The following is a 26,390-nucleotide window of genomic DNA, read 5'->3' as shown; positions in this document are numbered from 1 at the left end:
TTCTTTTAGGGAATATAGTTTGGGATATTGTATTGGTATTTTGAAGGGACCCTATTTTGAAAGGGATCCCATTTTGAAACGGCCTAAAAGTGGTATAATTTTGTTATAAACATGAGGCATACATATTTGCGGATTTCGGTGATTGAATTATTTGTCACCCCTGTAACAATTATCAACTATCTTTAGCTGTCCTTTTCTTTTAGGGAATATAGTTTGGGATATGGTATTGGTATTTTGAAACGGCCTAAAAGTGGTATAATTTTGGTATAAACACGAGGCATACATATTTGCGGAATTCGGTGATTGCATTATTTGTCACCCCTCTAACAATTATCAACTATCTTTAGCTTTCCTTTTCTTTTAGGGAATATAGTTGGTAATTTCGGTGAATGCACACACTAACTTTGAAAACAACTACAAGTACATGTAACCGAATAATGGATTTGTAAGGTATCCCTTGTAACAACTTCTAGCGCTCGGTGAGCAATGATAAGAATCCGATCGTAATTATACAAAAAAAAACCAGCCATCGGGTTAGCTTGCTTCTTCAACTCGATCAGCTGCCTTAACTCGCTTGTTCATTTTCTTCAGCTTCTCCCTTCACTTCCACCAGCTTCCGCATTGGGAGCATTAGGCATAATCGGAACGGCTCCTCTCTCCGTCGCATTCTCTACAGCAAGTCCCCCCTCCCAAATTGCGCCCCCCAATAGCGCCAATTGATTCCCGCAATCGAAGCCACCGAACGTACACATCGATCCACTCGAAATGCCTGCATTTCTTCAAGATCTGAAAACAACAACGTGAACCCTAAATCCCAAATTCGAGGGAATAACAAGAAAATCGAGAGAAAACGAGAGAAATTGGAGCGAGATCTAACCTTATCCCCCTCTCTATATGGCAAGCTCTCGCATGCAACGAACTCACGTCCACGGTTGCCGTTCTCGTCCGTCTTACGGATCGACCGCTTCGGAGGCTCTCGGCGTGGGCGGTCGGGGCATCTTGTCAAAGGCACGGGTCCATACTGCGGCCATGAAGAACGGGCGGTCGAAGAGAAACTAGACATCACCCGCCTACCGGAGAAGGGCTGCCGCTGGCGGAGAAGAAGAACAATGGGGCGCGGAGAAAGAAAGGGGAAGCAATGGCACGGGCACGGGCGCGGGGCTGGCTCGGGCTCCCATTTTGCAACGGTCACCTGGGTAAGTGTGGGTCCGGCGCGCTAACATGGACAAGTTGTGGGTCCCACGATGATCTGGATAAGTGGAGACGTGTCCACTGCGGGGCACCAACAGCGGCCCCACTTGCCAGCACCAACCAACGTCAACTAAACGGAAATCCTCCGTCCGAGCTCCTTCTGCGGGTTTCGAACAAGGGATTGGGGAAAACTGAGGAAAAACTAAGGAGCTGGGGAAAACTGAGTACAACTAAGGACCCGAGGGCACGGAAATAGAAATCCCATCTTGTTAATAGGTTAGTTCTGGAAAACGCATAAAAATATTATAAAGTGTAAGCAAAACATGTAGGTATTGTCATAAAACAAGCATGGGACATCAGAAATTATAGAAACGTTGGAGACGTATCAGCATCCCCAAGCTTAGTTCCTACTCGCCCTCGAGTAGGTAAACGATAAAAAGAGTAATTTCTGTAGTGACATGCTACTTACATAATCTTGATCATCCTATTATAAAGCATATGAGATGAATGCAGTGACTCAAGGCAATGATCTATAGTTACTAACAAATAGATAACATATAGCAAAAGTTTTCATGAATAGTAGTTTCAAGACAAGCATCAAAAGTCTCGCATAAGATTTAACTCATAAAGCAATAAATTCAAAGTAAAGACATTGAAGCAACACAGAGGAAGATATAAGTTTCAGCAGTTGCTTTCAACTTTCAACATGTATATCTCATGGATAATTGTCAACACAAAGTAATATGATGAATGCAAATAAGCAAGTATGTAAGAATCAATGCACAGTTGACACAAGTGTTTGCTTCTAAGATGGAAGGAAGTAGGTAAACCGACTCAACATAAAGTAAAAGAATGGCCCTTCGCGAGAGGAAGCAGGGATTGAATCATGTGCTAGAGCTTTTTAAGTTTTGAAATCATATAGAGAGCATAAAAGTAAAGTTTTGAGAGGTGTTTGTTGTTGTCAACGAATGGTAGCGGGTACTCTAACCACCTCATCAACCAGACTTTCAAGAGCGGCTCCCATGTAGGACGTTATCTCTACCAGCAAGGTAGATCATCCCTCTTCTCTTTTGTTTACACATGTATTTTAGTTTTATTTATGGTTGACACTCCTCCCAACCTTTTGCTTTCACAAGCCATGGCTAACCGAATCCTCGGGTGCCTTCCAACATTCACATACCATGAAGGAGTGTCTATTTGCAAAATTAAGTTGCTTACTGATGAATCAGAGCAAAACACGTGAAGAGAATTATTAATGAAGGTTGATTAATTGGGGCTGGGAACCCCATTGCCAGCTCTTTTTGCAAAATTATTGGATAAGCGGATGAAGCCACTAGTCCATTGGTGAAAGTCTGTCCGAAGTAAATGACAAGAAAGATAAAACACCACATGAGCTATGAAACATTGACACAAATAAGAGATAATAGATTTTGAATTGTTTAAAGGTAGCACATGAAGTATTTGCTTGGAATGGCAGGAAATACCACATAGTAGGTAGATATGGTGGACACAAATGACATAGGTTTTGGCTCAAGGTTTTGGATGCACGAGAAGCATTTCCTCTCAGTACAAGGCTTTGGCTAGCAAGGTTGTTTGAAGCAAACACAAGTATGAACCGGTACAACAAAACTTACATAAGAACAAATTGCAAGCATTATAAGACTCTACATTGTCTTCCTTGTTGCTCAAACACTTTTACCAGAAAATATCTAGACCTTAGAGAGACCAATCATGCAAACCAATTTCAACAAGCTCTACGGTAGTTCTCCACTAATAGGTTTAAACTACATGATGCAAGAGCTTAAACATGATCTACTTGAGAGCTCAAAACAATTGCCAAGTATCAAATTATTCAAGACAATATGAAGCATTTTCTGTTTCCAACCAAATAACAATGAGTGCAATAGCTTCCAACTTTTGTCATTGAACATTAAAAGTAAGAGCGAACAACACGAGTGTTCATATGAAAAAGTGGAGCGTGTCTCTCTCCCAAACAAGGATTGCTAGGATCCGAATTTATTCAAACATAAACAAAAATAAAAACAAATAGACGCTCCAAGCAAAGCACATAAGATGTGACCGAATAAAAATATAGTTTCAATAGAAGAAACCTGATAAGTTGATGAAGAAGGGGATGCCTTGGGCATCCCCAAGCTTAGACGCTTGAGTCTTCTTGAAATATGCAGGGATGAACCACGTGGGCATCCCCAAGCTTAGACTTTTCACTCTTCTTGATCATATATCATCCTCCTCTCTTGACCCTTGAAAACTTCCTTCACACCAAACTTCTCATAAACTTCATTAGAGGGGTTAGTACTCAAAAAACTTTAATCCACTTTAGCCCTGTAGTGACACATTGCAAGAACTCAATAAAACATTAGCTACAGCTCTCCACGTCTAGAAAGCCTCACTTAAAGTCCACAAGAGACAATGCAAAAAACAGAGACAGAATCTGTCAAAACAGAACAGCCAGTAAACACGAATTTTTAAGAGGTACTTCCGTTGCTCAAATCAGAAAACTCAAAACTAATGAAAGTTGCGTACATATCTGAAGATCACTCAAGTAAATTGGCAGATTTTTCTGAGTTACCTACAGAGAATCATACCCAGATTCGTGATAGCAAGAAATCTGTTTCTGTGCAGTAATCCAAATCTAGCATCACCCTTCTATGAGAGACTTCACTTGGCACAAAATTGCAATAAAATAAAGATAAGGAGAGGTTGCTACAGTAGTAACAACTTCCAAAACACAACAAAACAGTAGCAAAATAAACACATGGGTTATCTCCCAAGAAGTGCTTTCTTTATAGTCATTAAGATAGGCTCAACAGTTTTAATGATGCACTCGCAAGAAGTAAAAGTTAAAGCAAAAGAGAGCATCAAAAAGCAAATTCAAAACACATTTAAGTCTAACCCATTTCCTGTGCATAGGAATCTTGTACACAAATAAATTCATGAAGAACAAAGTGACAAGCATAAGAAGATAAAACAAGAGTAACTTCAAAATTTTAAGCATATAGAGAGGTGTTTTAGTACCATGCAAATTTCCACAACCATATTTTCCTCTCTCATAATAATTTCCAGTAGCTTCATGAACAAACTCAACAACATAACTATCACATACAGGATACAGCATGCTTTTCATGATTCACAAACACATAATTTTTATCAAGCTCAGAAATAATAGGATTAAAACTTTCAAACTCACTTTTATCAATAATGTAACAAGATGATTGATCAATCTCAAAAGATATGGGACTCCTAGATAAAGTCAAGACCTCTCCGATCCCATTTTCATTAGTAGTACAATTAATATTATCAAGTAACTTAGGACCATCATCTAGAGATTTATCATAAACATTTGCCAAGCAAAACTCTTTAGTACCATGCATTTCGACATCGGGCACAAACAAAGCATTATCATAAGATTTATCAAAGTAGCATGGATTATCATGAATAACAGTAGCATAATTATTCTCACAAGTTTTACTCATAGGGAATATTTCAAGAGAATCCACAGGAACATAAAATTCATCCGCCTTTGGTAAGCATGGAGGACAATCAAATAGTGTAAGAGATAAAGAGTTACTCTCATTAAAAGGTTGGCATGGGTAGCTAATCCATTCTTCCTCCTTTTGTTCATCACTCTCCTCTTCTTTTTCATCCAATGAGCTTTCAGGTTCATCAATTTTCTCCTCTTTTTCATCCAATGAGCTTTCAGGTTCATCAATTTCTTCTTTCACCGGTTCCTGCAAATTGTGAGTGCATTCTTGTGCATTAATGAGTCTCTCTTTATAATCAATGATATAAGGATTATCACTGTAGCTTTCTATGCAAAAATTAAGGATAGAAGAGACATAATCTTTAAGGTCCTTACAAACAACACAAGTTTCATAATTTTTAGCAATGAAGGATTCTATTTCAGAAGCTCCCATAAATAAGACAAATTGTTCTACTTCTTCGAACCCAAAATGAATATAGTTATTTCAATTATAGTTCTTAATTAAAACTTCCTCACTAAATCCACATTGAAATTTATGATGTTTAGTATCATGTTTAGAGCAACAGTTTATATCATGGCGTTTAAGCAAGATTTTAGCAATTGTATTCAGTTTTTCTATCACAGCACTCATAACTTTTCCCGTTCTTGATTCTCTATAATTATTATATAATTCTATAAGCTCAAAATAGGTTGTGGGTTCTTCCATAACAAAAGTTTTTAATTTTAGGTTTTTCAAATTTTTGTGGATTTTCGGGTATATAGGAGAAATAAAACAAAACAAAAACAAAGTAAACTAAGCAAAATAATACTAGACAGAAACAAACTAAGCACAAATAAACTAGACAAAAGTAAACTAAGCAAAACAAAATAAAATAAAACAAAAACAGAGAGAGAGGTAGAGTGTACTCCCCAGGTGAACTTATGAGTAGAGCTATGCCTCCCCGGCAACGGCGCCAGAAAATAGTCTTGATAACCCACAAGTATAGGGATCGCAACAGTCTTCGGGGGAAGTAAAACCCAAATTTATTGATTCGATACAAGGGGAGGTAAAGAATACTTATAAGCCTTAACAACTGAGTCGTCAATTCAGCTGCACCTGGAAAAGCACTAGTAACAGGGGTGATGTGAAAGCAGCAGTAATATGGGAGCAATAGTAAAAGTAACACAGCAGCAGTAATAGTAATATGAGAGCAATGGCACCAGAAAATAGTTGATACTACTTCCAATAACATGTAGAACGAGTATATGATGATGAGAGATGGACCGGGGTTCCCAGCTATCTACACTAGTGGTAACTCTCCAATAACAAGTGTTGGGTGAACAAATTACAGTTGGGCAATTGATAGGATTGAAATAGCATTAAGACAGAACATCAAAATTATTAATCATGTAGGCATGTTTTCCATATATAGTCATACGTGCTCGCAATGAGAAACTTGTACAACATCTTTTGTCCTACCAGCCGGTGGCAGCCGGGCCTCTAGGGAATCTACTGGAAATTAAGGTACTCCTTTTAATAGAGCACCGGAGAAAAGCATTAACACTCCGTGAAAACATGTGATCCTCATATCTAAGACTTCCCCTCCAGTTGTCCCAATTTTTGTCACATTGGGGCCTTTGGTTCCGGACATAGACATGTGCATACAACTTGTAGATACAATCTAAGCAATAAGTATAGAGCTTAAATCTAAGATCGTGCCACTCGGGCCCTAGTGACAAGCATTAAGCATAACAAGATTGCAGCAACAATAACTTCATAAACTTTGTAGATAGACAATCATAATGTAACAATCCATCGGATCCCGACAAACACAACACCGATTACATCAGATGAATCTCAATCATGTAAGGCAGCTCATGAGATCATTGTATTGAAGTACATGGGGAGAGAATACCAACTAGTTACAGCTAGAACCCGTAGTCCATGGGGGAACTACTCACGGAGCATGATGGAGGCGGTGGCGTCGATGGAGATGGCTTCCGGGGGCACTTCCCCGTCCTGGCGGCGTGCCGGAACAGAGATTCTGTCCCCCGAATTGGAGTTTCGCGATGGCGGCGGCGCCCCTGGAGTCTTTCTGGAGTTTCGTCAATTCGTATCGAAGTTTTAGGTCACCAGGGCTTAAATAGGTGAAGAGGCGGAGTCGGAAGGGCCACGGGGGTCCCACACAATAGGGGGGCGCGCCCACCCCCTAGGCCGCGCCACCACCATGTGTGGGGCCCTCAGGGCTCCCCTCTGGTCCCACTCTGGCTCTCTGAAAACTTCCGGGAGAAATAAGGTTCTGGGCGTTGATTTCGTCCAATTCCGAGAATATTGCCCGAACAGTCTTTCTGGAACCAAAAACAACAGAAAATAGGAACTGACACTGTGACATCTTGTTAATAGGTTAGTTCCGGAAAACGCATAAAAACATTATAAAGTATGAGCAAAACATGTAGGTATTGTCATAAAACAAGCATGGAACATCAGAAATTATAGATACGTTGGAGACGTATCACTGCTCCCAAGCGTTTGCCACCAGGCTCGGCCAAACTAGAGCACCTGCAGATTATCTCCTCGACGGGCGCTCTACAGTCGAGTCTTTCCCTCTCGCCGCTGTGACTTGACCGCTCTCTGCAGCCCCACCTTAGCCGTCATCTGTCGCACCCGAGTCACCGACAAGATCCCCGACTAAGAGTCAGTGGCGAAGGATGAAAAAGATCTGAGGTAGGCGAACTTTTAAGAATGCAAATAGCAAAATAGTCCTAAAACAATAATGATGCATATGGTTCAAACACAATCAATAAAAAAACATATTTGATTATAAGTGGAACCTAAAAATATATCAATAATGCCTCCTCAATGGCAATGCTTTACCTCTTTTTAAAAAAATCGAATGTAACTCAAACAAGCAAGACGTTTGATTGTCTCTCTGTTTGATGCATAACTCGATCTTGGTTATCTTTGTTGCGGGAAATTCCTCTGAATTGTTAATGCCGTCGTGCGTAAAACCAATGTCATCTTAATGGGGTGATAAGGCGGTCGGAGAAAATATGACATGCCTTTTAAATATCGAGAAATCTCTAAAATCTCGAATTTTGCGAGTATGAATAATGAATAACTTAAACTTATCTTATATATACTAAGTTCCAGTCAATAATAAATCTCTGTTATCAAGCAATGTTATTCACATTGAACATATAATATGAGTCTATGTTCGGATAATAGTCTATGTTTTTGGTTTGCAGACGATTTTGCGCAGTGTTCACTAAACAAACATAACTTTCTCATACGGAGTCTGTTTTCGACGGATGGCCACTCAAATCTATTCTATTCTATTATATACTAAAAGCAAAATATGGATGTCTAAAATAGAGACACCACGTTAATCCACATCATCATAATTATTTTAAGCAGTTAGATCTATAATTAGTGGCTGAGATTAAAAGATAAAAAGGTTACGTACAACATTAAGTATGTACAAACAAGGTAACAAACACGGACGAATTCTATTATATACTAAAAGCAAAATATGGATGTCTAAAATAGAGACACCACGTTAATCCACATCATCATAATTATTTTAAGCAGTTAGATCTATAATTAGTGGCTGAGATTAAAAGATAAAAAGGTTACGTACAACATTAAGTATGTACAAACAAGGTAACAAACACGGACGAAATAGTATGTCACGTGCATGAAGCTAACCCAAACCTGATTAATTGTGGCAAATCCAGTCTCCATACGACACCAAAAGATGATTAATTGTGGCAACTCCGGTCTCCATACGGACACCACCTGCGCCCGCAAAAAAAAAATGCTTCATAACTAGCTTACTAGATATAAAAAAGATGGATACTGTCACTTCCCTATCTCCAAAGGACATTGCGTGTGCCTATTACAAAAACTGACTACACCAGCTAGATTGAAGGTGGTTGTAGCAAAATAGTACGATATGATACGACATGAAGAATAGGCCGACTGGTCACTAGCTAGGTAACAATATTTGAACATGAATCTTGAACGTGAACAATTGGAATAAATAGTATACTCTCTCTGTTTTAAAATAACTTGCTCAACTTATTCAAAATATAGGAAGTATATACATTTGTAGACATTTCAAAGATTTACAAATATATTCCAACTTATTAAGCCCTTAAAGTGATGTTAAATTTAGGGGTTTTGCCGATACTTGCGGTATCTCACTGGAAATTGGTTATTCCGGTACGTAAGTAAATATAGGTTGTCTCCTTGAATTTGTGTGTAAGTTAAAATCGATGTACTACTTTATTAATATCACCACTTATAAAGGCACACATAGTCTAAGATATAGTATTTTCTTATGGCAACAAAAAAATCTCACAGAAATTATAAATGGTTAATGATATCTTGGGTACAAGTGATATTTCTGATATAGCATTTTCTGGTGAATATAGAGCCATTCTAATTTGAATTTCATAATATATTTCAATAGATTTAGAATAGACAAATTTTGACATTGCCCTCGCATTTGCGAGGGCCACCTTGCTAGTTTTTCAAAAAAACACATGCATCTAAATGTATTCACCAAAAATCAAGATAGGGCGGCTGCCGTACCTTATCCTATTGCTATTGGGAGCTTCGCCCCTGCTAAGAGTTGTGTATTTTCTTTTTAGTTCCTTTCCTTTTACCATAGAATTAGTGATAGTCCAGTGGAGGTACTAGCCGACGAGGGAGACAACAATGCAGCGCCGCACGGCGCGGGAGTAGTGCCACCTCACCATGGTCTAGCATAAATCCTGATGACGGTCATCACCGATGTTTGGGAGAAGGCCAAACGCCGTTGTGAACCCGCTGAAGAGGAGGTGCGGCACATGTGCAAGGCCGAGGGCCTCCGTCAAGTCTGAGATGGTGAGCCACAACTTCATCATCGTCGACAACCCCGACCTCTCCGATGACTTCGATGACTACGACGGATCCGCGTGACTGCCACCGCCACCGTCTCCCCCAATACACAGTGAAGTTAGTACCCATGCTATCTTAATCTAGTGTTTAGGAACTAGTATAGCTAGTTCCTCTTTTGGATCGTTCAAAACAGTTTGTAAATTAACACGGAATGGAAGAACAAGTTTGAAAATCTAGCGCGAACTACTTCTAGATCGAATTTGCAGTTGGTATTTGTCGTACCTATTCTGCCACGATAGTTTTTGAGACTTAAAAGGATGATGTGGAATACTGCAAACTGTGGTTTGTGGTTTCTGCTAGAGATGCTCCGACCATTCCCCGATCTATAAAAACTACTACATTCTTTTTCTATAATAGTTATCCCCGATATCCTAATACGTCATGTCGATATCCTAATACGTCATACGATCTACACATGTTGGAATGTAAAACAAAAAACTTTGAACATGAAAGTGTGAAAAGGTGAGATGAAGGTACTTTAGGAAGAAAATTTTAAATGGTCAACCGTGCGCAGTGAATTCGACAAAATTCGTCATAAAAATGCTCTAAAAACGAAATAGACCTTTAAACACTCGATGAAACTAGGAATCGGTAGGTAGCGGGAATGGAACCGCAACATGGAAGCACATCTTTTTCATGTAGAGAGCTTATCTAGAATCAAAGCATCGTTATGTTAGAGGGGGTTAAGAACTTAAGATGAACTGGATCATAGCCAAGGTTGTCCTACTTTTACGGGTAGTGGAAAGTACACCTCGGCATGGGCAGCCCGGCCCAACAAGAAAATTCCGGGTTAGGCTAATCTTGCATGTCAGGTTAGGTTCTGCCTTGAATTTGGAGCCCGAATGTGAGGCTAAGTTAGGCTTGGGCTTGAGAAAAAAAAATTAGGCTAGGATCAGGCCACTCTAAATTCATGGAAATTTACCTTTCGCCTTCCATTTGATCCAGATCTCATCCAAAAGATCTCAAGAACTCCATTGCCATTATTTGCCTCAAGTCCTTGATCCCTTGAGTTTTACCCGATGAATTTGAGAGTTGATCCGTGCATCTCGAAGATCTCTTCAGTCCCTCTCTATCAACCATACACTTTTTGATTTGAGCCATTGTACTAAAAACTGTCTAGATACAACTTATTTCATGATAGGAGGAAATTCTAGGTAGCAGCTGCATATTATAAGTACAAACTTAAGCAACTTGTATGTCAAGATTCAATTTGGGAATGGGGCCCGTTCGATCTCCGGTGATTAATTCACCTATTAGGGGATGGTTTTGGTTAGTACTTTATCCCTGTGGGGGTTTTATTGGAGGCAAACTCTCCCCACACCTGCTGCATGTCAAGAGGAAACCATCTCTGCATCCGGTTTATGTGGTTGGCCGAGAAAGTTAACGTGACTGATAATAGAAAAAAAATCCTATGAGACCGGGTCTAATACCCCAGCATGATAGACCCACCCCGATGGATGACACCTGGCGGTCTCTAATTCTGATTCCAATGAAAAATCGGGATTAGCAGATGCAAACAAAGGCTGAAAAATCGGGATTGAAATTAATCGTAATATTAATGGGGATTTACGTGCATGAAGATTCGGATAAGCCAGGTGTCATCCATCAGGGTGGGTCTATCATGCTGGGTATTAGACCCGGTCTCATAGGATTTTTTTCCCTGATAATAGGAGATAAAAAAGGAAACACAGTTAATTCCCGGAGTAGTGGAAACATCCCGTTTTCAACAAATCAATCATGGCGCAATTAACGGAGCGCCATATCAACAATCCATGTCATAGTCACCTTCAACTATTGAACTGAGAGTTACCTCCTTCCCGCCCAACTTTCCCCCATCCATTGAGATTGAAACAGCTCCAAAGCTTAGACATTTCACTGGAAGTACAAAGACCCCCGGTCGCATGCTGCACATGTGACTTGAAACCACACAAGCAGAGCTAAAGTTTTTCAGAGTTGATAAGATCCGTCAATCAGATTCACATGCAGGTGCACACTTTAAGCAACCTAGGTTTGCTACTTTTGTAGGTGCATGCCAGATACGAGCCAACTTTTCTGGTGTTGTACGGTCAGACAGTTATATAAGTTCCTGCGTGTATTAAAGGGCGTTGATGAACATTAGGAGTGGACTTGTTTTAAACGTAAACATCTTTCTGTACTCAATTATGTACAGTATCTAAGTTCTCAACTAAATGATCCCAAGAATAGACGAATCAAATTCAAAATCATTGGCTACTTACTAAAATATCTTGGTTACAGAGTTTTGTGTTTGTCTTGCTGGTATTAGATGCTAGTATAGTTTCTTGATGTAGAACATGATGTTCCTGTCTCAATATTTACAGATCACAGTATTCAACAGTTGAGCAGACTCTATTTTTGTAAGAGTGTGTAGTCAAAGGGCTACTAGTATTAGTGTACATGAGGCATGCCATTACCGTGGCATGAATTGTGCTTTAGAAAACATATGCATCATCCAAGAAATATGCCGTCGTATAATTGGGTCGTACGAAAAAAAAACTTCTTCCCTGTTTAGAAATGTTCATGGATTGAAACAACCAGGGAATTATTTATTTCATTCCTTTATTATTAAGTATAAGTATACCAGGAACATGATTTACCACCGGCAAAAGGGAACGTGTTTTATATCCTAGAAATCCGGCATCCAGAATATGTTTGCATGCATGGTGATTTGGTAATAGCTAGTTTAGATTGATTTTTGGCAAATAATTCTCTCTAAAAGTCCTCTTGGAATGCATCCATTTTACTAATTTGCTCCCAAAATCAACGCAGTCAAGAAAGATATTGAGCCACCGCCAATTACTGGATTTGGCTTACCAAGGCAACCACGTCTCCTCGCATGCCATCACATACCACATTTTGTTTCTCTAGACCAGATACCTATCTTAACCCAATGCAACGAACGCCTTGTGGCCGACTCCATTGTCATCGCACGCGCAGCCTTGCGGATTGTGTATTCATCATATAAGAGGAGCACCTAAGCGGGGCAAGTGAAATTAGTAAGAGACATAACAAAGGAATTAAAGATATGGCATTCCGTAACTTGGAGGAGATGACATTCCGTAACCTGTAGAATAGGCCAACGTCATAACTATCCACCAGAAAATGAGGGTAATGAAGCGCATGAAGTCACACGGTAATTAGGGCCTGATTTACATCCTGTTTGGTTCCCTAGCTAGACCAGTCCATGTCAGCGATCCGCGTGATACCTATCTCAGTCGTCCATCATTCCATCAAGCAACGGTGCAAGAGGTGAGAGGGATCCGAAATTTCATTTCATTCCCGCTCAAAATTGCCCCCAAGATATCAAACCTGGCTAGCTAGCCCCTATAAGTAGAACCATATCGCCACGGACCGCGGGCGGGGTGCGCGTATGACTATGACTTAGACTTGCTCGTCGAGTCGAGGAGAAGAGAGGAGTCACGCTGCCATGGTCGGAGACCGGAGATGGAGATGCTGGCACCCAGGTCCGGCGTCGGCATGCAGATCAGGGACTCGGCAAGGCGAGCATAGCAGCAGTACGACCTCGTCGTGGAGATCCAGCAGGTAACCGAGATGGTTCATATAGCCGTGTTTTCTTAATCGGTTCGGTTCTTTCATTTGGTGGATTTGATCCCCTAGCTAGGATGAATAGATTGGTTTGTTTCGTGAGTTCTCTTAGTTTTTTTGGGCGAGAAATCAAATCCCGGTTTTCTCCAGCATTTTCCAGTAACCGTCCTGATCGAGATCTGTACCCGATCTCTCAGAATCCATTATGAGGTTTGAGATATGAATTAGAGAGACGGATTTTGATTGGTATATGAATCGGACTGACTGATTTCAATTCAGCTACGGAATAGAACCATGGTTCCCAGTCTAGTTCAGCATACACAGGCATGGAAAAGTCCTAGAATATATCAGGTCTTTCGATGACAGTCACGATCCCAGAAACAGCAATTTTGTTCATTAACCTTACAACCTGCATTACCCCAAAATAAGCCCCATGCATGATAACTAACCAGCTCTTTAGTTTCAATCCCTACCTAAGATCACCAAAAGTAGAAGACAAATTTCCTTCTCTACACTACATTTGGGCCGAAAAGACACAGCCAAGATAACTTCATCCATCTCACTGAATACCAGGAAGACGGAGTTGCAGAAGGAGATCGCAGCAACAACATTTCTTCGCCTCCTCCACAGTGCAGCCATCCTCAAGCGGCTTTCCGCCTGTGGAAAGGCACTGCTGGTCTGTGGGAATGCCCAACTCAACATAGTTCTTCGCCTTGATATTGCCAACGGTCTCTGAGCGCATACCATTCCGTTCAACGATGGTCTTCCCAGTAACCGTCCTGATCGAGATGCGTATCCGATCTCTCAGAAGCGGGATGCGCAAGTTGAGATGGAGGGTAGAGTCATTTTGTATGCCATAATAGGCCAGGGTGCGGTCTTCCTCCAGCATCTTCCCATAAAGGATGAGGCGCTGCCCAACTGGGGCAAAGCCCGTCTCATCGAAAATCTTCGCCTTTATACTGTACACGTTATCTGCTCTATCAACCTCAAAGGTCATGATCTTACCAACGATCGGCTTGACAAAGATATGCATCCCTTGGATTACAAGGTGAAGGGTTAGGGTGGCCTCGTTCTGGATGCTGTGGTCCTTCAGGGTGCAGCTGCCCACCAATAGCTGATCATCAAACATGAGCCTCTGCTGGCATGAAGGTATGCCCTCCTTGTCTTGAATCTTAGCCTTGACGCTATAGATTGTATCTGAATCCACGACCTCCAGAGTGACGGTCTTGCTATCACAGATCTTGACAAAGATCCACATCTGGCGAAACGGGTGCGCAAAACATCAGCATCTTACACAAAAGCCTTTCATTAATGCTAGGAAATGGTAATGAAAAGAACAGTAACAACTCCAACAGAAAGTAGAACCAAGAACAGAAACCTTCATGTTAGCCGCGACAAATTAACAGGTTCCATGGTACAGCAGTTGGTATTGCATATGGCAATACATCTTGTTCAGATCAGATTGACTAGGAATGTTTACACTGCCCATGGCATAAGAATGAATGTGACAAATGAATATCAGTACCATCATTGAGCTAGCTATGTTGTCGTTCCTTCTTAGATGTACATATTAGTTATTTTCTTCTTTTAGATACACATAAACATGGACAACTCTGATATTGATACTCTCCATCTAACCAGTCCTGGGATAAAGAAATGGTATAAGATCAGCCCCTTACATGATGCATATCTTTGAAATTAATTCAGTGATGGTAAATAGACAAACCAATATTGCTACCTAACAAAAAAAATCGAAATGCTACCTAACAAATACATTCTAGATCACCCATGATGTGGACTCTACTAAAGGCTGGGACCAACAGCTGTTTTCAAATATCGTCCGTCAAATTAATCGTTGGCCAGTAAAGTGTCGACAAGTCAACAAATTGTAAATTAGATGAGTCCCTAGCTAGACCAGTCCTGTTTGGTTCCCTAGCTAGACCAGTCCATGTCAGCGATCCGCGTGATACCTATCTCAGTCGTCCATCATTCCATCAAGCAACGGTGCAAGAGGTGAGAGGGATCCGAAATTTCATTTCATTCCCGCTCAAAATTGCCCCCAAGATATCAAACCTGGCTAGCTAGCCCCTATAAGTAGAACCATATCGCCACGGACCGCGGGCGGGGTGCGCGTATGACTATGACTTAGACTTTGACTCTTGCTCGTCGAGTCGAGGAGAAGAGAGGAGTCACGCTGCCATGGCCGGCAACCGGAGATGGAGATGCTGGCACCCAGGTCCGGCGCCGGCATGCAGATTAGGGACTCGTCAAGGCGAGCATAGCAGCAGTACGACCTCGTCGTGGAGATCCAGCAGGTAACCGAGATGGTTCATATAGCCGTGTTTTCTTAATCGGTTCGGTTCTTTCATTTGGTGGATTTGATCCCCTAGCTAGGATGAATAGATTGGTTTGTTCGTGAGTTCTCTTAGTTTTTTGGGCGAGAAATCAAATCCCGGTTTTCTCCAGCATTTTCCAGTAACCGTCCTGATCGAGATCTGTACCCGATCTCTCAGAATCTATTATGAGGTTTGAGATATGAATTAGCGAGACGGATTTTGATTGGTATATGAATCGGACTGACTGATTTCAATTCAGCTATGAGTAAATAGACTGTTTTCAGTCCAGGATTTTAAAATTCAGTTTTGGTCAGATATAGGTATTTCAGATTGTTGGTTCCCCCGAGAAATACCATTTTTTTCTTGTCTGAAATTGACTCAGACCAAAATACTTTTAAGGAATGAATGGTCAATTTAAATCTTTTTTCAATTTGCAAGAGTTAAGGTATCAAAGTTGTCTTATGTTTGAAATTTTTTACTAAACATCGTGGAATAGAACCATGGTTCCCAGTCTAGTTCAGCATACACAGGCATGGAAATGTCCTAGAATATATCAGGTCTTTCGATGACAGTCACGATCCCAGAAGCAGCAATTTTGTTCATTAATCTTACAACCTGCATTACCCCAAAATAAGCCCCATGCATGATAACTAACCAGCTCTTTAGTTTCAATCCCTACCTAAGATCACCAAAAGTAGAAGACAAATTTCCTTCTCTACACTACATTTGGGCCGAAAAGACACAGCCAAGATAACTTCATCCATCTCACTGAATACCAGGAAGACGGAGTTGCAGAAGGAGATCACAGCAACAACATTTCTTCGCCTCCTCCACAGTGCAGCCATCCTCAAGCGGCTTTCCGCCTGTGGAAAGGCACTGCTGGTCTGTGGGAATGCCCAACTCAACATAGTTCTTCGCCTTGATATTGCCAACGGTCTCTGAGCGCATACCATTCCGTTCAACGATGGTCTTCCCAGTAACCGTCCTGATCGAGATGCGTATCCGATCTCTCAGAAGCGGGATGCGCAAGTTGAGATGGAGGGTAGAGTCATTTTGTATGCCATAATAGGCCAGGGTGCGGTCTTCCTCCAGCATCTTCCCATAAAGGATGAGGCGCTGCCCAACTGGGGCAAAGCCCGTCTCATCGAAAATCTTCGCCTTTATACTGTACACGTTATCTGCTCTATCAACCTCAATGGTCATGATCTTACCAACGATCGGCTTGACAAAGATATGCATCCCTTGGATTACAAGGTGAAGGGTTAGGGTGGCCTCGTTCTGGATGCTGTGGTCCTTCAGGGTGCAGCTGCCCACCAATAGCTGATCATCAAACATGAGCCTCTGCTGGCATGAAGGTATGCCCTCCTTGTCTTGAATCTTAGCCTTGACGCTATAGATCGTATCTGAATCCACTACCTCCAGAGTGACGGTCTTGCTATCACAGATCTTGACAAAGATCCACATCTGGCGAAACGGGTGCGCAAAACATCAGCATCTTACACAAAAGCCTTTCATTAATGCCAGGAAATGGTAATGAGAAGAACAGTAACAACTCCAACAGAAAGTAGAACCAAGAACAGAAACCTTCATGTTAGCCGCGACAAATTAACAGGTTCCATGGTACAGCAGTTGGTATTGCATATGGCAATACATCTTATTCAGATCAGATTGACTAGGAATGTTTACACTGCCCATGGCATAAGAATGAATGTGACAAATGAATATCAGTACCATCATTGAGCTAGCTATGTTGTCGTTACATGTAAGGGGCTGATATTGATACTCTCCATCTAACCAGTCCTGGGATAAAGAAATGGTATAAGATCAGCCCCTTACATGATGCATATCTTTGAAATTAATTCAGGGATGATAAATAGACAAACCAATATTGCTACCTAACAAAAAAAATCGAAATGCTACCTAACAAATACTGTGGACTCTACTAAAGGCTGGGACCAACAGCTGTTTTCAAATATCGTCCGTCAAATTAATCGTTGGCCAGTAAAGTGTTGACAAGTCAACAAATTGTAAATTAGATGAGTCCCTGGCCAGAAACAAGCATGAGGCTATGTTAAGTGCACAACAGGAGCGGAAAAATCAGGTGTTATAATCATAGAAGTCTGATTACGACGACAAATTTGCAAGTACAATAATTGGATAGTGTGTGTGTCAATACTGTTAGATCCACTCCGATGGAAAAACAGAGAAAACAAACCAAGAATATCTTATGAGGAATATGATCATTTAGATCTACTCGGTTTTTAGAAAAGATGGCACTCAAAATTGTCTAGCAGAAAAGACAGTAACTAACATAATTAACTAAATCCTGAGAATATTAGTAACACAGGTGTGCTAGATCTGTGATGCATCAGCAAATATGTAGGAGGGAGTGAGAAGTGCAAGTGAAAAGGAAACACACCGTGGGCTGTTCAATATGCATCTCATTGGTATCCCTCCTGCATTTTCGAATAGTCATATAATGTGTGAAGGAGTATCACACATTACAAAAGGGAAATGTGATTCATCACTTTATTATTTTTCCATTTTTTCAGTGAAAGACATGTTTCATACGGGCAGCCTATCAAGAATCAAGATGTTTATACCTTTTGAGAAAAATAAAATAAGATACATCACATAAGGAAATGTGACTCTTGGTCTAAGGAATACTAGATTATATACCATGCATATCAGTAAAACAGCCAATGGCCAGATGTCAAAAGGCAATCAACTACACTGAAAATAGTGAATTTGGTTGAACATTGCATAATTTTATCAGTGATAGAAATTATCAATCAGGTTTACTTATAAACATCAACTATATATGCATGTATAGCAAGAGAGGGTCTGTTAAGGATGCACCGTACCATGCCCAAAGCAGGTCACTAGAGGAATAGCACGGAAGGATAAAAATGTACTATGAGCTGGACATATTATTGCAAACAATACGTTTGATAAGAAGTGCATTTTCAATTCAGACTTGCGGGCTTCCCATCTTTTTGTTTTTTGATTTCATCTCTTCTCAGTAAAGGAATGCATTTTCAGTAGCCTACCCTAAAGAATGAATCAGTACCTTGTTTTCTGCATCATCAAACATATCCTCTATGTTCCGCTGAAGCTTGTGTGCTGATTCAGAAGTTTCCTTATCCTTGTTTGTGCTCAGGGTCTCATAAGCTTGCTTTAATTTTGTTAGCTCAGCTCTTAAATCTCTGACAACATCCTCATAACCCACGACATTTGTTTCACTGCGCTCTAAATGCCTTTCAGCTCCCTTGAGTGGTATCTAGCATTATTAAAAATAGGCAACGGCGAGTAAGAAAATCAATGAAATGCACAAGCTTGATTGAATGTTTTTGAGCTCTGCAACTGATGTTTATGCAAGTACCTCTGGTCCTGAGTCATCGACGTCAACAAGAGCTTCACATTTCCTGGAATCCTCCAAATCATTCTCTTGGAGTTCTACAGTGAACACACAAGGGAGTGATATAAGTAGCAATATAACATCATAAAGATTACGTCCATAGTGAATTAGTGATCGATCCAAAAGAAGGAAAAAAAACAGTGGTGCCAAGTTTTCTCCACAAAAAAAGCAAAATCGTCCAAAATTAGATCAAAAAATCTGGAAACAAAAATCGTCGGGAAAAATATGTGAGATTAGCACCAAGAAAGTGAGATTGCATTTTAGCAGGACCGATAAACAAGGGCCCAGCGGCGTATTCTTACCGATGATCTTGGGATTGGCCAAGAGAGGCAGCTCAATGTAGGCCGTCTTCCACCTCCACCTGCTCGCCTTCGCCTACAGCTCGAACAAAAATAAGCAGCATTAGCGTCAGGCGCGCGCGAACAATCCCACGAATAAATAAAAACCCTAGCAGGAATAAACTCGCGATTCAGTGGATCACCTGGAGGAGGCGGGCATGGAGGCTGTTCTCGCGTGCTGCCGACAGTTCTTGCTGGGTCCTGGTGGCTTCCTCGAGGCGAGCACGGTCCGCGGCGAGCTCCTCGACCCGCGGCAGCAGCGCCTCAACCCGGTTGAAAATGCGCCGCCACTCGCCGCTCCCGCCGTCCTCAGAGGGAACCTCCGGCGAGGCGGCGTCCGGTCCACCGCTCATCGAGACTACTCTCCTCGCCCTCGCGTCCTGGCTAGCAGTGAGCCCTGGAACGGAGAACGGACAACCTCAATGCATGTGCCCGAGAGACGGATCGATGGAAAGGTCGTGGCACGGGGAGTACGATGGTGTGATGCGCGCGAGAGGATCTGCAAAGTGGTTGTGGGTTCATCCGGCCAAGGCCATGGCTGGCGAGAAGCGTGGAGGGTGAAGTGATGGATTGGGGATGGAAGAAGAGGAAGAGACCAGGGTCGTAAATGCCTCCTTGACTTGCTGTCTTTCATTTTCTTTTATTTGTTGCTGCGAGTATAGATTCACTGTATATCTTACTCAAATTTGACCAGCAACACGGAGACAACAACCAAATCATGTTTTAATTTGAGAAGTTTATGTTTTCTTGCGGGCAAAAGAGGATATATTAAGCAATAGGGGTTACATCGAGGTCAAGGTTTTGTTGGTTGATCTATCGGGTTTGACATACAGTTTTAGTTAACAGGAGAGGGTCAAACGTTAAGGACGTTAAGATAAAAAGGGGGCCCACGGGACCAACGTTCAGGTGCTTATCTCGTACGTGACTTTTTCCTAGAAGTCCATTTTAAACCCTGAATTTGTAGAGGTTCGGCGGATCAAACCTCGAAATCGAAATCCCTGTCGTTTGCACCCTAAACTTACTAATTCCGGTCTAAATCAAACCCTGAAGCTGTTTGGAGCACCGGGAATGCACCGATCCCGGCTGGGATTACAAGCTACTCTCACTGATAGTGGGACCCAACTGTCATATTCATCTATCTCCTCCGCACTTTGGATCACCTTGGCATCAACTGATCCGTGAAAGTTGCCTCCCTCTCCTCTGGTTCTGCACCGATGAAGGAATGTGGCGAGGTCAGCGACAGCGGACGGCACAGCGAGAAGCTTGTAATCCTGGCCGAAGGAGAGAGATGAATATGACAGTTGGGTCCCATTATCAGTGAGAGTAGCTTGTAATCACAGCCGGGATCGGTGCATTCCCAGTGCTCCAAACGGCTCCAGGGTTGGATTTAGACCAGGATTAGTAAGTTTAGGGTGCAAACGATATGGATTTTGACTTCAGGGTTTGATCCGCCGAACCTCTACAAATTCAGGGTTTAAAATTCAGGGTGCAAACGATAGGGATTTTGACTTCAGGGTTTGATTCCTTTTTCCTATGCCCCCTGATCGGGGCACCAAAATCAACTCGATGGTTTGGTCCCCCGTTGTATTGCGCCATATAAAGGGGTGGGGAGCCTGGAGATGATCGATTTGACGAGTTCACGATCTATCGAAGTTGTTCTCCCACATTCCTTCATCTCCACCGATTAGGAGAGGCCAGGAACAACGGAAAGACCAGCCTACACCCCGGCGGTGCCAGGGCAGTGCCGCTGGAGACCTGAGGGGATCAGGAAGATCCCTAGATCATCCACAACATCGCTGCTTCACGCCTGCAACAAGAAGGCGACGATGGCAACTCCGGCAATGCGTAATGCATCTCTACTCCTCCTTTTTTTCATATGCAATAGGTGTTCTAGGCGATGCCATGCGTTATCTTGTGCTACTCCTAAAGTTTTAGACCTGGTATCAGACGTTGTTTATGGTTAGCACTAGAACCCTAATACAATCTAATGATCCTAATTATGGTGTAGATCATGTTTTTTAGGCTGTTTTGTTGATGTTTAGCCCTCAGATTAGTTATCTTTCGGTCATATGCAAGCCATCTACAAGCAATAACATATCTAAATCCCTAATGTTGTATGAACTCTAACCCTAAATCCCAATTTCATATGAACCCTAAATTGGCACACAAGTTGCTGCACTTGAGTATGAGTTTTGGGGATTACCTTATGCAGCCGCGTCGTCGCCTCTCCCTCTGGGGGCCGCACGGCTCCTGAACAACACAATCAGGACCTAAACCAAACCACACCATAGTGTGCGCTTTTACAAAGGATATTTATCTACTACTACTCAAAAATCTAAACTTTGAAATAAAATGCACCAGCACCGAGCGGTCTTGTGACTTCCCTATAGCAGCCATGACTAAGTCTAAGTGGCCATGGTAAAATAGGAGGGTAGGATAATATATGTTGTGCAATTTCTCTTGTTGTATGTACAATTTTATATGGAACACATAACACATAACAACATACGATTGACTAAGCTCCCACTACTTTGTGTTAATGCAAATATTATTATATGAAAATCTAGCTAGGCATATGCGTCCAAGCTAAGCTAGGTAGGATCACAAAGGACGAGTTAATCAGAGGATAACTGTAAGTAAAATTTAGCACTAGACTAAATGTATAGAATAAGGTGCGGAAAAAAGGCATCATATTCTAGCCTAGCAATTGGGCCTTGTTGGGCCATCGTGGACCATATTCCACCTCCTGCATGGTCAAGGGCAACTCATGCCAGTGGTTCCAACCCAGCTCCAGTCGAACGGTCCATCGATCGACCATGGCTCTATGACCTAGAACGGTCTGGAATAGGACCAGATATGACCCGCACAGCCACCTCCAGAGCCACCCATTTGGCAACTTCGTGGCCTCCTCGCTAGTTTAGGATGCAACATCGATGGACCCATCGCGTCACCTCTATATCCTCCTCCATGGTCTAGGTTGGCCTAGCTAACCCACCGCTAAGATATCGTGTTGCCGCACGCTCTACCCTCATGGCTCCTATGCGCCTCCCTTTCGAGCTCCACCACTCTTGCTTCTCTATTCCTCGGTGTGTCGCCATTGTTCTTTTGCCTCCATGTGCCGCTCTCGTTGTCGCCTCTCCCGTGTTTTTATTACGGGTTTTGACTAGGGATGCAATGGGGTCCTATTCTCCGCAAATCCATGGGAATTCGTCTATTAGGGAACGGGTATGGAGAAATTTGATCCCCGCTATCTAAAATGAGGATAGTGATTAAAAGGTCTCCCCATCCTCTTACCCCGCTATTACCTGTTATACTTGTGTATACATATAATTTGGTGTATTTTTACATAAAATATATGTTAATATTTTGCCTAGTGTAGCATATTTCAATAATATTAAACATATGATATTAATTCGTAGTTACTTTACCATGTACGTTACAAGGTTGCTTATTTTTATGTGTATAAAACATGTAAGATAAAAAAAATTGAGAAGATCATTTGAATTTACCTTTTTAACGGGATCCCCGCGCTAACCCCGGTTGGGATGGGGATGGGGATATGAAAAAAGTCACCCAGATTAATAAATTTGGATCGAGGTGAGAAGACATTCTCACCGGAAAGGATAACAGTTGTCATCCCTAGTTTTGACAGACTGGTCGTAGACATACCAGGCTAGTATTTTGGGGGAAAGAAAATTAGCTTTGTAGGATCAGCTGAGAGCACACATAAAAACTTACTACTCCCCCGTAGCTGATAACAATAGTGTTTTCTTTGTAGTGAGAACAACCCCGAAAAGTCATTTTAGATCAGGGGCGCGAGTGGTCTCGTCGTATTAAAAAAATCAAAAATTAGATATATATATTCAAAAAAAATTGTGGAACAAAACTCTAAAAGGATGTATCCCACTAACATACATAATCTCAATTACAAATGTTTTGTTTTCCGAGCTACATAAAAATGACAAAGTCCGATTTTTTTTGAAGATTTGAATAACTATACTCAGATCCACACATTTGTTATTTTTGTGTAGCCTAAAATACAAACTATTTTCAGCTGAAATTTACACATGTGAGGAATACAATATTGGCTACATGACAATTTATTTTCACAATTTTCTGAAACTTAGAAATATAATTTTTTATTATTTTTAAAATTGGGATCAGTACCGTCCATGTGCACGAAATCTCTGTCCGAACAGCCCCCTCTATTTTTTTGAGAGATGAAAACAGCCGATGTAAGTACAAGGGGAACTGCTATGCGCCGACCTGGTCGGCGCGTGCGGGGTGCTGCACACCCCCAGCGACCAGGTCGGGTAGTTTGGGCCGCGGCCCATTAGCTCAGGTACGATTTTTTTCTTTTTTTTCTTCTTCTCTTTTTCTGTTTTTTTTTCTGTTATTAGAATTTTCTTTTTCAAAATCTAACATTTTTTATGAAATTATTTTTCAAGATTTTTTTCAAAATATGAACATTTTTTAATTCAACAATTTAAAATTTGAATGATTTTATATTTTGAATATTTTTCAGAAATTATATTTTTCAAAATTTGAACATTTTCCACGTTTGAACGGTTTTTAAATTTGAACAATTTTCATGTTTGAACGATTTTCAAGTTTGAACGATTTTTAAATTTGAACGGTTTTTAAATTTGAACATTTTCATGTTCGAACGATTTTTAATTTGAACGGTTCTCAGATTTTTTTATATTTGAACATTTTTTTAATTTAATTTTTTTAAATATTTCCATTTTTCGAATCTGAAAAATAAAATTAAAAAAAAAGGAAACGGAAAAAAGAAAAAAAAAACAGAAAACAGAAAAAAGAAAACAGGAAAAAAAGAAACAGAAAAAAAGAAACAAAAAAGAAAAGAAAAATCAAAAAAGGAGGCAGCCCGCACCTAACTGGGCCGGCCCGTACCGCGCGCGGGGTGTGCGGCGCGCGGTACGCGCCGACCTGGTCGGTGTATAGGGTTTGCCAGTACAAGTAGCTGCAGAAGAGACAACAGCACAGTAGGGCCTGCCAATTGGGCTTTTGTTGGGCCAAGGAGAAAACTCGCTATGATCTGCCGGGTGTGGTCTTGTGCGGGGCAACGATGAGACGTTTGACAATTGACATGAGGGCATGAGGCCGGCCACTCGGTACGCCTTGATAGGGCAGTAGCATCAGCGCCATGGAGCACGAGGTTCCCCATGGCGATTGTAAGCCACCTCACGGGAGTGAATTCCGATCACTGCCCAATATTTCTCAGGTGGAGAGAATCGGCCAGTGCGCGCCGATCTACTGAAAGCAAGATTTTTCGGTATGAGCTCATGTGGGAGAGACACGCTGATTTCAAACCTTTTTTGACCAATGCATGGGAAGAAAGGGAAAAGGCAACAAGCATGCAACAACTCCACCAAAAATTGACTGACGTGTCAGGCTCTCTGGAGGATTGGGGCAAGACTACCTTTGGAAATGTCCAAAGGGAAATCGAACGATCGAACGAGCGTCCGACGGTATTGCGACGCGATGTCTCGAGGCAGGAACCAACAAGTGAAGAGACAAGTGGTTCATCAACGGCTGCTTGAATTGTACCAAAGAGAAGAGGTAATGTGGCGACAGCGGTCTAGAGTTCAATGGCTAGCTGAGGGCGACGAAATACCCGTTTCTTTCATTTACGGGCTAGCCAACGAAAGAAGAAGAATAAAATCGGCAGACTCAAACAACCAGATGGGTCGGTGACGGAGAACCCTGAGGAGATGGCCGCCCTCACGCGGAATTTCTACGACACGTTATACATGTCGGAAGGGGTGGAGAATATGCAGGAGGTCATCGACGTGGTCCCTGTCAAGGTGACGGCGGAGATGAATGTGGGTCTGCTGAAACCTTACGAGGGGAAAGAGGTGAAGGAGGCTTTGTTCCAAATGTTCCCGACCAAGGCTCCTGGACCTGATGGGTACCCGGCACACTTCTTCCAGACGCATTGGGAGGTGTGTGGGGAGGAAGTCACTTCGGCGGTTATCCGAGTCCTCCGAGGGGAAGATGACATGAGGGAGATTAACAAGACATTCATTGTTATGATCCCAAAAGTTGTGGGTGCAGATGAACTGGGACAGTTCAGACCGATAAGCCTATGTAATGTCATCTACAAAATCGCTTCGAAGGTGATGGCAAATAGATTGAAAGTTTTGTTGCCAGAAATCATCTCGGAGGAGCAATCGGCGTTTGTTCCGGGTAGACTGATCACGGATAACATCATTACCGCCTATGAATGTCTACATTTCATGAAGCGGAACCGTGCTAAAAAGAACCGTTATTGTGCTCTAAAGCTCGATATGAGGAAGGCTTACGACCGTTTAGAGTGGACCTACCTTGAGGCTATTATGATCAAGCTGGGTTTTCACACGAGATGGGTTGAGATGGTGATGCGGCTGGTCACCACGGTTTCTTTCCAGGTGCTGTTCAATGGAGGCAAACCGGATGAATTTACGCCCACTCGAGGTGTGCGGCGAGGGTGACCCAATATCTCCTTATTTGTTCTTGTTAGCGGCGAGAGGGCCTTTCGTGCCTCTTAAAACACGAGTTTCTCATCGGAGCTCCATGGATTAAAGGTGGCACCGTCGGCTCCGGCGGTTAGTCATCTCCTTTTTGCGGATGACGACTGTTGCTATTCAAGGCGAGACGAGAGATAACGGGGAAAGTGCGGGACATTCTGGACTTGTATTGTAGGGCCTCGGGGCAGCGAGATAAACCGTGACAAATCTTCTATCTTCTTCGATAAGAGATGTCCGGGGACGAGTAAGGAGGAAGTGAAGAACATTCTTCATGTGCAATCAGAAACTTTGAATGAGAAGTACTTGGGAATGCCATCGGATGTGGGCAGGTCCAAGAGTGGTGCTTTCAAATACCTAAAGGATAGAATTTGGAAGAAAATTCAGGGATGGTTGGAGAGACTCCTCTCGGCAGGGGGGAAAGAGGTGCTTATCAAATCCGTCGCGCAGGCCATCCCAGTCTTTTCCATGGCATGTTTCAGAATACCAAAGGGACTCTGTGAGCATATTAACTCGTTGCTGCGGAAGTTCTGGTGGGGATGTCGTGAAGGAGAAAGGAAACCCAGTTGGGTTTCATGGAGAGATATGTGCAA

At 42.0% G+C, this 26,390-nt stretch overlaps 3 protein-coding genes across 3 annotated transcripts; all 3 read right to left on the bottom strand.

Moving 5' to 3' along the window:
- Positions 1–13,737: 13,737 nt before the first annotated feature.
- Positions 13,738–14,693, bottom strand: LOC124671702 (polyubiquitin-like). Its single transcript, XM_047208043.1, has 2 exons — positions 14,557–14,693; positions 13,738–14,436 (listed from the first exon to the last, which is right to left on the bottom strand). Exons 1-2 carry the CDS (start codon positions 14,560–14,562, stop codon positions 13,738–13,740), a joined length of 705 nt encoding a protein of 234 aa, XP_047063999.1. The 5' UTR covers positions 14,563–14,693.
- A 1,453-nt stretch (positions 14,694–16,146) lies between these two features.
- LOC124676553 (polyubiquitin-like) lies at positions 16,147–17,134 on the bottom strand. Its single transcript, XM_047212596.1, has one exon. It carries the CDS (start codon positions 16,976–16,978, stop codon positions 16,280–16,282), a length of 699 nt encoding a protein of 232 aa, XP_047068552.1. The 5' UTR covers positions 16,979–17,134; the 3' UTR covers positions 16,147–16,279.
- Positions 17,135–18,525: 1,391 nt separating this feature from the next.
- LOC124671701 lies at positions 18,526–19,623 on the bottom strand. The gene is made up of 4 exons (XM_047208042.1): positions 19,414–19,623; positions 19,235–19,307; positions 18,897–18,970; positions 18,526–18,794 (listed from the first exon to the last, which is right to left on the bottom strand). The coding sequence occupies exons 1-4, from the start codon at positions 19,621–19,623 to the stop codon at positions 18,561–18,563; spliced, it is 591 nt and encodes a 196-aa protein (XP_047063998.1). The 3' UTR covers positions 18,526–18,560.
- Between the last annotated feature and the right edge of the window lie 6,767 nt (positions 19,624–26,390).

Source organism: Lolium rigidum, chromosome 7, assembly GCF_022539505.1.
Source record: "Lolium rigidum isolate FL_2022 chromosome 7, APGP_CSIRO_Lrig_0.1, whole genome shotgun sequence".
Taxonomy (NCBI): Eukaryota; Viridiplantae; Streptophyta; class Magnoliopsida; order Poales; family Poaceae; genus Lolium; species Lolium rigidum.
This window is presented reverse-complemented; position numbering and strand designations above follow the sequence as displayed.

Coding starts and splice junctions, on each gene's coding strand:
- LOC124676553 (XM_047212596.1), bottom strand. CDS start 16,978: ATGTGGATCTTTGTCAAGATCTGTGATAGCAAGACCGTCACTCTGGAG.
- LOC124671701 (XM_047208042.1), bottom strand. CDS start 19,623: ATGAGCGGTGGACCGGACGCCGCCTCGCCGGAGGTTCCCTCTGAGGAC. Junction 19,308..19,413: donor TCCATGCCCGCCTCCTCCAG/GTGATCCACTGA, acceptor TTCGAGCTGTAG/GCGAAGGCGAGCAGGTGGAG. Junction 18,971..19,234: donor GGCCAATCCCAAGATCATCG/GTAAGAATACGC, acceptor TGTTCACTGTAG/AACTCCAAGAGAATGATTTG.